The 12,220-nt window shown below is 32.6% G+C and overlaps 1 protein-coding gene across 1 annotated transcript in view; it reads right to left on the bottom strand.

Moving 5' to 3' along the window:
* Window positions 1–2,568: 2,568 nt before the first annotated feature.
* The window catches only part of LOC127732920 (electron transfer flavoprotein subunit alpha, mitochondrial-like), a 28,469-nt gene continuing 18,817 nt past the window's right edge, over window positions 2,569–12,220 (bottom strand). Inside the window, exons 8-10 of the mRNA XM_052242134.1 lie at window positions 5,916–6,067; window positions 3,875–4,021; window positions 2,569–2,799 (exon numbers count right to left, since the gene is read on the bottom strand). Of these exons, the coding sequence (XP_052098094.1) occupies window positions 2,761–2,799; window positions 3,875–4,021; window positions 5,916–6,067 (338 nt within the window). The 3' untranslated portion in view covers window positions 2,569–2,760. The remainder of the gene's footprint in view (window positions 2,800–3,874; window positions 4,022–5,915; window positions 6,068–12,220) is intronic.

The following is a 12,220-nucleotide window of genomic DNA, read 5'->3' as shown; positions in this document are numbered from 1 at the left end:
AGATGTGAGGTATATGTCAATTAGACATCAACCTAACAACACATTAAAACCGAAAAAAGACATCTACTAGTAATTCAACTAGAGTCAACAAACAGCCAGTAAAGGCCAAGTGTTGTAAACATTGGTTAACCTGTAAATTGGTCGAGACGTTTTCCAAATTGTGTGTACAGATAAGAAGAAAAATTGATTGATGTTTACTTTAGATTGTCTTAGTGTAATAAACTATTTAGGGATGAGATGAATAAAAAGATATGCAGTTGAGGATCCAGGAGGATTTTTCCAGATTGATATAATTGTCATATGATGCATCCTTTTTTTTTCCATGGCGAAGACGTGTGAACTTCCTTTTCGTTTTTGTTCATAACTAATTTCTGCATTTTATTTGGCAGATTGCTCATTTTCATTCGGTCTTGGGCAGTATGGTTTATTTTTTGGCTCTTGCAAGGCCAGGATATTTATTTTCAACACCCCACCTCCAAGTCAAATGGTCATTCCCTAACAAAAGATAATAGAATTTGCAATAAAATTAAGATCAGAAGCACTTAAATCTATAAGGATAATACAAAATATAAACAATATCAAAATTTCAATGAAACCTCCTGCACAGATGTAAATAGCCATGTTTACATTAAATGATAGTCTTTCATTACAGCATATAGAATTGGTGTTGATCCAAAATCCATGATGGCTGCCATTTCATTGGATACTTTGAAAATCTCCATGGCCATCATCCTATTTATATAAATTCCATATATGATAAAAAGGTTTTGGTTAACACTAATGAGGCAGCAACCCAACAGTGACAAACAAATCAGACAACTACTTGCTTATAACCATCATCAACCTGTCACATTTTTCCCATGAAAAAGGGGGGGGGGGGGGGGGTGGAACCCCCCCCCCCTTTTTCATGGGAAAAATTTGGTTGATTATATAGGGAATCACTGAAGCATGACTGTAGCGGGCCCCCTCTTATGCAGGTAGTGGGCCCCCTTATAAAAAGTTCTGGATCTGCCACTGATTTTGTATGTTTAGTGGACTGTGAAATTGGGGTCAAAACTCTAATTTGGCATTAAAATTAGAAAGATCATATCATAGGGAACATGTGTACTAAATTTCAGGTTGATTGGACTTCAACTTCATCAAAAACTACCTTGACCAAAAACTTTAACCAGACGGGACAGACGGACGAACGAACGAACGAACGAATGCACAGACCAGATAACAATGCCCTTACTACTATCGTAGGCGGGTCATAAAAATGTCTCAAGTCAGGAGACTGTTCATTGGTTGTCGTTGGTTCAGGTCTGTCATGCTTGTTTTCATAAATTGCAGTTATAAATTAGGCCATTTGATGTTTCACTTTCTGTCATTTGAGAGCCTTTTATAGCCTTTTATAGCTGAATACACGGTATGAGTTTTGGTCATTGTTGAAGGCTTACAGTGACCTATAAATGTTTACATCCACATCATTTGAAAGCTCTGTTTTTGTCACCGGAACAAAAGTTTTTAGTATATAATATCATTCCAAAATCTACATGTCTGTTAGGCAGGATTCATCTGACCTTGATCTCATTTCATGTATCAATGATGAAAGTTAAGTTTTTGTGGTCAGAGGAATCTCTCAAATATTACAAGCAATAGGTAAACTATCTTTGGTGTTTGGAATGATTGTAAGGTGTACATGTCCTTCTGCCAGGGATTATCTGACATTGACCTCATTATATGGTTCATTAGTCAATGTTTAGTTTTCTTGGTTATGTCCATTTCTCTGATACTATAAGCAATAAGTAAACTATATTTGTGTGGATGAAAAGATTATAAGGTGTACATGTCAATCTGCCAGAGTACATTTGACTTTTCAGTTTATTGATGAACATATAGTTTTTTTTGGTATGGTCTGTTTCTCATATACTACATGTATGAGCAAATGTGTGCTTTGTATCGATCTGACTAGTTAATATAAAAATAAGGAGATGTGGTATGATTGCTAATGAGACAACTATCCACCAAAGTTCAAATGAATGGGATGTATAACCTTTTTCAACTGATTTTTAGTTTGTTCTTATGTTGTGCTATTAAACTACTGTCCCAGGTTAGGGTATGCTTGGATGCCCAAGGACATGTTTGACCCTGTCACATTCTGTATGTGCCTGTTCCAAGTCAGGAGCCAGTAATTCAGTGGTTGTCATTTTTTGCTGTATATCATATTTGTTTTTCATTTATTGTTTTGTACATATATCAGGCTGTTGGTTTTCTTGTTTGAATTGTTTTACATTTGTCATTTTGGGGCCTTTCATAGCGTGCTATGGGTTTTGTTCATTGTTGAAGACCATATGGTGACTCATAGTTGTTAACTTCTATGTCATTTGGTCTTTGGTAGAGAGTTGTCTCATTGGCAATCATACCATATCCTCTTATTATATTAAAATAAAATTTGTTATTCTATCCCCACAATATGTGCACCAAAATATCCATATTTATAAGTAATCACCCATTAAATATTTTCGCCAGTAAAATTATTCAATAATCCACATTTAGGAACAACTAAAAATGATGAAAAACAAACAATAAAAATTGAATTATGTAATGTGTTCAATAGTCACTTCAAGTAATACAAATATGTTACACACAAGTCACATTTTCATCTGTTTATACAGTTTATGCTCAATAATTTACTATCATCTTTTATATACTACAAATTAACATTAATTTTATATGACAAGTTAGAGTCTGGTGCAATTGTTTTCAGTAGTCTTTGTTTCATTTCTTTCCAACGATGTCTGTCATTTCTGGTACAGCCTGCAATTAAGATCATACATGTGTTTTATTATATAAATAAAAGAACAGAGTTCCAATATCCCTCGCGTTGCACATATTTTATAGTTCTAAGGGCATAACTCTTTTAAAAAAAGTCGATCGTCCACCATTATAGAACTTGTCCGAGACATTGCTGATATTAACCTATAGTATAAGTTTTATAAAAATCTGGCAAGAATTGTATCTGTGAGAGCACTAACAAGACCGAACGGACGGACGCCCAGTATTTCCATGTCCGCGCAACGCATTACGCGGGGAACAATAAAGCTGCATTGAGCTAAGGTTCTAATATGCAACTGGGATTATGTTGACCTATTTTAACTATTTGAATTCAAATCTTTGATTATATATGTACATGTATGACACTAACAGTTTAGCTGAAATTGCATAAAAAGAGGAAAGGAGTATGGATTAAAATGAAAAAAAGGCAAATTTAATTTTATTGCCTTTCTGTATATTATTCCCTAATGCTCATCAATATATAAACTCCATTCTCTCCTCTTCATAAATTATAGCAAATATATAGACTCACACCATAATTTAGATATGTTGTACTGCATATCTGAGTTAAACAGAGCTTAGTGCCAAATACCAAGATATATATATGTAGTTGCTAAGAAAAAATGTGACAAAACATTACAAATGCATTATGATTAGAGGAGACAGATATATTCTGCAAACAGGAAGAAGATAAATGATGGGACTTACAATTCAATACATTTGAGAAATAAGCAAACAAACCATATATATATAAAAAAAAATTTAAAAAATGTATGTATATTTGTTACATATGGAAAAAGTTTTATAACATAACTAGCAGATAAGTGACAGGTTTGAAAATGAATCACAAAGCCAAGATCACCTAGATAAAGTTTGATATGTTATACTAGGAAGCTGTGATATGTAGTTCCTTGGAAAAATGTACAAATACATGTGACCTGAACCAGTCAGTGAAGAATGAAACATATAATTGTAATTCAATTAATCCCCATTACCTTCCCAGTATATAAGTCATCAATTACCATAAATCAAGTCCTGATACCTTAACTCCCTTTACCTTAAATAAGTCCTGAACTAGTCCATAATCAGCTACTTGAAATATTGGTGCTTCTGGGTCTTTATTGATAGCTACAATAACTTTACTATCCTTCATACCAGCTAAGTGTTGTATGGCACCAGATATTCCTACAGCTACATATAGATCCTGTAAAAAAACAAGGAAAGAGGATTTCAGTTTCTTACTTGAAAAGAAGTGCTTATAGAGATATGTCTCTTATTTCATTTTAAGACTTAAAATTGGAATTGGGGTTCACTTTTAGAACTGGGAAAATTACTTTTTTTCCTTCCCTTGTCAGAATTTGTTAATATTTTCTCCCCATATTTTTTCAGTACTTTAACTTAAATAGTACATTCAATTTGACCTTTTAACTGATACAAAATTGACATCAATAAATTCAAGTAACTTATTAAAAAAATTGATGATAGACCTGATTTTGATAATCTTTACATTACCAATATTTTTGATTTTGAGAAACGTAATGAAGTTTCAAGTTAATCATAAATTACGAGTGAAATTACGTATCCATCTACGGGATTTTTTTTTTTATCAAATGGCAGGAAATCATCTTATTTTTAATTTCATTACATGTAAAAGTGTTTGAATATTAACTGATAATAATTTCACTCGTTTAATTTGGCATAAAATCATTTTGCATTATACTATTTTACTATTAAGTGTCTATTCTGTCTTTGCTGAAAAGTTATTTAATAATGAAATAACTTGTCATGGAATATAATTTCTTTACAATATTAGTTCTGAGCTTGATCACTACTGTCAGGTGTGAAGAACACAGGTAAAAGTGATTAATATGGCAATATATCATACTATAACTGAGTGGCAGTTTTATGATTGAAAAATTCGTAAGGGTTCCGAGGAACCCAGTGTCTCGCCTACTTTTGCTGTTATCTATGTTATGCACATACATGTAATAGATTTACAGTTAATGAAATAAAACGTTTGAAATGTATGAAAAAAGTTATGCTTGTAAAAATGAATACAGTATGCAATCAAATCTATAGATTTATAAAAGAGTTGAAACATAAATTTATTGAATGAACAAATGATAAAGAAGATAATTTTTACATTGTTTGATGATTAATCCCTTAATTCAGACGACGACGGAATGTAGGATCGCTATGTCAACAAATCAAAGTCTTGATACTATCTTATGATTGTAAGAAGCTTCTGTCCAAGTTTGGTAAAAATCCAGGATGGTTTATGAATCTAATAAATGTTTTAAAAACTTTAACTGCAGACTGTATGTAATGTTAACTGGAAGAAAAACTAAGTCCATTTATAAGTAATATACGGAAAATCAGGAAATAAATTTTTACAAAATTTCCTTTTAGATACTAGCTTTTGATCATAAACAAGCTTCTGTCCAAGTTTGGTAAAATTCATGGATAGTTTTAGAAAGTTATTAATATTTTAAAAAAATTAACCACAGAGTGAATGTAATGTTAACTGGCAGAAAAACTAAGTCCATTTATAAGTAAAATATGGAACAAGATTTTTTTTTTACAAAATTTACTTCTGGATACTATCTTATGATCATAAACAAGCCTCTGTCCAAGTTTGGTAGAAATCCAGGATAGTTTAAGAAAGTTATTAAAATTTCAAAAACTTTAACCACAGAGTGAATATTTGTGGACGCCGCCGACGACGCAGACGGAATGTAGGATCGCTATGTCTTGATTTTTCGACAAAAGTCGAAGGCTCGACAAAAAGCATTGCAAAACAAAAATTAGTGCAAAATGGTGATTGAAAAACCGGATCTTAATAAACTTTATTTTGTGACTTAAATCCCAATCTACCATTGTAGTAAATGTAATTATAAATCTTCACAGAGGGTCATATTCCCTGTCAGTGTTTTATATCCCTTGAGGCACCAGTGCCCTCATTTTAACATTACTATTCTTATCTTTGTTTATGTTCATAAGGGATATGTAATCTTTACCCCTGTCAAGGTAAACAATCAAATTGCATGATTAGCCTGTACAATATTAAGTTATATTCATATAAATACAATCCCACTTACTGGAGCAACAATTTTTCCTGTTTGTCCTACTTGCATATCATTAGGAACAAAACCTGCATCTACAGCTGCTCTGGAGGCACCTACAGCGGCTCCCATCTTATCTGCTAAATCATACAACATCTTAAAGTTCTCACCATTCTTCATCCCTCGACCTGTAACAAGTACAATTATTGTAATCACAATGGACTTCTACTTCTTCATTGTCTGATAGAATACACAAATTTAACATTAACAGCATGGATCATGTTTGGTTCAGCTTATATCAAAATTGCAACAAATGTAAACAGAATTGTTTCTTTTCAACGACAGCATTGACTTTTACTTGTTTTTTTTTGCTTTCAAATGCTGCTTCATGTATTTAAACATTCTACTAGCAGTTATCAGGTAAAAAAAAAAAGTTTAATTTGACAAAAAGTATGTTTCTCTTTTTCTACAAAGGACAGTTTAAATTAAAAAAAATGTGGATAGTGTCCACATGTGGACACAGATGATGCCCCCGCTTGCATATCATATAGTTATAAAGGGACATAACTGACGAACGGTAAAAGTGAAGCTACCCAAATTTGAACTTGATCTGAGTTTTGTGGTAATAAGCAATGTGTGTAAGTCTCATAACATTTGGTTGAGACTAACTTAAGTAGAGAACAGAAACTAAAAATTCAGCAATTTTTCTATTTGTAAACACGCATAACTCTAGAACGGTTGTGTACAAGTTTTATAACATTTGGTTGAAACATACTAAAGTTAGAGAATAGAAATGAAAAATTCAGCAATTTTTATGTTTATAAAGGGACATAACTCAAGAATGGTAAAAGTGTCGCCATCAAATTTCGTACTTAATCTGTAATATGTAGTAATAAAGATTGTGTATAAGTTTCATAACATTTGGTTGTGGCAAACTAAAGTTAGAAAACAGAAACAAAAAATTTGTACTTGATCTTAGTTTTGTGGTAATGAATATTGTGTATAGGTTTCATAATGTTTGGTTGGGGCAAACTTAAGTTACAGAATGGAAACTAAAAATTTAGCAATCTTTTGATTTACAAAGGGCCTAACTCAATAATGGTTAAAGTGACACTACCCAAATTCAACTTGATCTGTATTTAATCAGTGGAAGTCAAAATTTAACATTACATTGTATAAAGCATTGATTGTAGTTGATTCAACTATAATCATGGACAAAGGAAGATGACTCCAATTTTAAAATTACTTGATATTTAGAAGAAAATAAAAATATAGCAATTTTTCCATTTATAAAGGAGCATAACTCTAGAACGGTTAAAGTGACGCAACCAAAGTTCAAACTTGATCTGTGTTTTGTGGTAATAAGCATTGTGTATAAGTTTCATAACATTTGGTTGAAGCAAACTAAAGTTAGAGAACGGAAACGAAAAATTCAACAATTTTTCCATTTGTAAAGGGCATAAGTCTAGAACGGTATAAGTGACGCCACCAAAATTCAAACTTGATCTGTGTTTTGTGGTTATAAGCATTGTGTATAAGTTTCATAACATTTAGTTGAGGCAAACTAAAGTTAGAGAACGGAAACGATAAATTCAGCAATTTTTCCATTTGTAAAGGGGCATAACTCTAGAACGGTAAAAGTGACGCTACCAAAATTCAAACTTGATCTCTGTTTCGTTGTAATAAGCATTGTGTATAAGTTTCATAACATTTGGTTCAGGCAAACTAAAGTTAGAGAACGGAAACCAATTTTGGGACGTACGTACATACGTACATACAGACGGACAAGGGTAAAACTTAATGCCCCCTCTGCTATGGCAGGGGCATAAAAATCTGATCTATCTGAAACAACACAACTGATATAGCAATTCTATTTATAGTTTTCCTCCATTCAATGCAAACTGTAGGAGAACTTGTTGACATATTTCCAGGGGTCCTGGTTCCCCCTTTATGGTTGAAAGTTTTTGTTATTTTCTCCCTTAATTTTATTTTTGGTTGACCCCATTGAAATTCCCCCTTTTAATGAAAATCCTGTTAAGACAGTCCCTCTTAATCAATCTGATCAAGAGATAAAGTAAGAAGTGCATTGCTGCATATAATTATAAATAATGCTACCAATTTTGGTTTATTTCAATGTAAGAAGTAAAAGATTTGGAACTAAGACCTCCACATATGTAGAATTTCCTGAAGTCCATGCTTTGCACATAGTATGAAGTAATTCAGTTAAGATTTTTTCCATTGCAATGAAAAACATATGTTTGTTGTATGAACAAACTTTCTGATATGCAATAATGATTAGTCCCACATCTTGGTATTGGAAACCTCAGGAATTAATTTTATAAAAATAAAAGAACAGAGTTCCAATGTCTCCCGCTTTGCACATATTTAATATTTCCAAGGGGCATAACTCTTTTAAAAAAGTCAAACGTCCATCATAGAACTTGTCCGAAATTTTGCTGATATTAACCTATATAGCATAAGTTTTATAAAAATCTGGCAAGAATTGTACCTGTGAGAGCGCTAACGAGGCCATTTTCCATTTTTCCAAGGGGCATAACTCTTTTAAAAAAATTCGATTGGCCACCATGATAGTACTTGTCTGAGATACTGCTGATATTAACCTATAGTATAAGTTTTATAAAAATCTGGCAAGAATTGTAACCATGAGAGCGCTAATGAGGTCATTTTGCATTTTTCCAAGGGGCATAACTCTTTTAAATAAACTGCTTTGCTGAGCACAGCTGGATACGCCCGCAGAGGTCCAACCCTGAACAGTTGGGGCAAAAATGGACACAATATTCAAGCTTGATACAGGTCTGAATTTGGATTGTAATTAAATAATTGACATATTATAGGTTTCTGAATAAATGTAGTCAAAGAACTTGAAATTGGTTATAGGAATTGAATTTATGTTCAATTATAGATTTCTTGCAGTTGTGCAATACACTGTGCTGTTGTGCAATTCTTAATAAATCTGTTGTCAGACTATAAACAAATAAAATTCAATTTCTTCTTAATGTCATATTTGAAATTTATGAAAATCCATAGGGAGATTACACCAATAGCTATAAATAATTCACCAAAGTTTCATGAGAACTGCTGAAAGCATTTTTGAGTTATTGTCCAAAAACTGGAAAATCCCCCCTTTTTTAATGAATAAAACCCCATAACTCAGAAATGTAAAATCTAAAAAAATTTATAAAATTCTAAAGAGAGCTTACATCAACAGATATAAACAATTCACCAAAGTTTCATGAGAACTGCTGAAAGCGTTTTTAAGTTATTGTCAGAAAACTGGAAAATCACCCTTTTTTTTATGAATAAAACCCTGTAACTTAGAAACGTAAAATCTAAAATTTATAAAAATCCAAAGGAAGCTCATATCAATAGATATAAACAATTCACCAAAATTTCTTGCAAGTTGGTGAAAGCATTCTTGAGTTAATGTCAGAAAACTGGAAAATCCCCCCTTTTTAATGAATAAAACCCCCAAATTCGGAAACGGTAAATCTGAAATTTATAAAAAACGAAAGGGAGCTCACGTCAATAGATATAAACAATTCACCAAAGTTTCATGCATATTGATTAAAGCTTTTTTGAGTTAATGTCTGACATGTTGACGACGGACGGTCAACGGTATACCATAATACCTTCCCGTAAACGGGCGTATAAAAAAGTTGATTGGCCAACATGATAGTACTTGTCTGAGATATTGCTGATATTAACCTATAGTATAAGTTTTATAAAAATCTGGCAAGAATTGTACCCGTGAGAGCGCTAACGAGGCCATTTTCCATAAATTTAATATTTGCCACAGGCATAACTCTTTTATAAAAAGTCGATCGGAAACCATTATAACACTTTTTAGAGATATTGCCGATATTAACCTATAGTATAAGTTTTACATAACTCTGGCAAGAATTGTACCTGTGAGATCGCTAACGAGGCCATTTAAAATAAATTTAATATTTCCAAGGGGCATAAGTCTTTTAAAAAAAGTCAATCGGCCACCATGATAGAACTTGTCCGAGATATTGCAGATATTAACTTATAGTATAAGTTTTATAAAAATCTGGCAAGAATTGTACCCGTGAGAGCACTAACAAGATGTGACGGACGGACGGATACAAGGACGCACCCCCGGTATTTCCATGTCCCCTGCAACGCGTTACCAGGGGGACAAAAAACTATGGAGGTTTAAAAATAAACATGTGAAATAATTCTGTCAAGATTCAACTGGAGTTTTCATACAGATGAACTTTTGTGATATACATAACAACACAACAGAAGGGACAATACGTCTCCCTGCATATGTGGGACAGAAGTAAAAAGACAACTGATATACCAAACTTTGACAAAGCATAACTATGACATACTAAACTAGAAGCTGTAAAGAGCCAGTATTGCTCACCTAGGTCTATGTGCATATTCAACAATGGGCTGTCTCCAACATTGTAGACTAGAATAGAATTCATGACAAAAGTCTCTTTTTTTTGCTCTAGTATTGCTTATAATTCTTTCTGTTTACAGTTTATCTATCTTCTTTAGTATTTTCTCAAAACATAGAAAAGGGTAAAAAAATACTCCTATCAAGAGTCTATTAACAAGTCTGCAAAATTTAATTTATTTGTAGATCTTGTCTTGCTGATATTTTTGCTATTTAAAGTGTCTATCTATCTATTACAGTTTTCAAGATAATAGCCAAATACACCAAAAATAGGTGAAAAATGTCACTAAAGGGTCATAATTCCAATAAAGAGTCGATTAACAATTTAGGCCATACAAATTTTTGTAAATCTTGTCTAGCTGATCATTTTTGCTCATCTTATTTTATATCTGTATGACTCAAATCTATGGCAGGTTCCAAATCTATGGCAGATTCCTAATATATGGCAAATATGACGTTACAAACGACAAACAAATCAAATCTATGGCAGTTTTTTGTTTTCTCCAAATCAATGGCAGATCTTGTAATTTTCCGGGAAAAAGAGTCACATATAACGTCACAATTAAATAACGCCATATTGCGTAGTCGCTGCTGCTAAGGATGGTGGAACCCATAGATTTGAACACCATTTTATATAGATTATTTTTTTTATTTGTAGAATGTAAATCAAAAACAGATATTTAACACGGGGCTCACATATTTTTACAAACAAATACACAGGGAAACACTTTCAGCTTTCCCTCTAGAACAATTTGTCGATGGTGTGACCTTTTAATCACAGGAGGGACAATATATGCTGTACCGTCCGAATCCCGCGATGAAGAAAGGCACCGCTGTTTTAGTAGAGGAAAGGAGTTATAATAAATATTTTAGCGTCTACGGCTGGCAAAGTATATAAAGTGAGAGATGAAATTACAGGATATACCACTTTGACTTAAATCGACATCAGTTAAAAAAGATTAATTAACGCTCAAATAAATATTATGTGAAAAGTCAAACTGTTTAATTCTTTTTATAGAATAAAATGCTCCGCTGGGCGCAGCTTGATGCGACCGCAGAGGTCGAACCCTGAACAGTTGGGGCAAGTATGGACACAACATTCAAGTTTGATACAGCTCTGAATTTGGATTGTGATTAAATATTTGACACAGCATAGGTTTCTGACACAGAATGAATGTGGTCTAAGAACTTAAAATTTTTATTTACCTATTATGGTCCAATATCCAAAATCTAAATACATGGTTAGATTCAGCACATCAGAGAATCTAAAGAATTCAATTTTTGATGAAATCAAACAAAGTTTAATTTTGGACCCTTTTGACCTCAATGTGGACCAATTTGATAATGGGGCCCAAAAATCAAAATACATGGTTAGATTCAGCATATCAAAGAACCCCATATATTCAATTTTTGTTGAAATCAAACAAAGTTTAATTTTGGACCCCAACTTGGACCAACTTGAAAACTGGGCCCATAATCAAAAATCTAAACACATGTTTAGATTCAGCATATCAAAGAACCCCAAGAATTCAATTTTTGTTAAAATCAAACTAAGTTTAATTTTGGACCCTTTGGACCTTAATGTAGACCAATTTAAAAAACGGGACCCAAAATTAACAATCTAAATACATTGTTAGATTTGGCATATCAATGAACCCCAATAACTCAATTTTTGATGAAATAAAACAAAGTTTACTTTTGGACCCTTTTGACCCCAATATGAACCAATTTGATAGCAGGGCCCACAAATAAAAAATCTAAATACATGGTTAGATTCAGCATATCAAAGAACCCCATATATTCAATTTTTGTTGAAATCAAACAAAGTTTAATTTTGGACCCCAATTTGGACCAACTTGTAAACTGGGCCCGAAAACAAAAATCTAAATACATG

This window comes from Mytilus californianus, unplaced genomic scaffold, assembly GCF_021869535.1.
Source record: "Mytilus californianus isolate M0D057914Y unplaced genomic scaffold, xbMytCali1.0.p SCAF_3, whole genome shotgun sequence".
Taxonomy (NCBI): Eukaryota; Metazoa; Mollusca; class Bivalvia; order Mytilida; family Mytilidae; genus Mytilus; species Mytilus californianus.
Note: the sequence above shows the minus strand (reverse complement) of the source record. Positions and strands in the feature narration are given on the sequence as shown.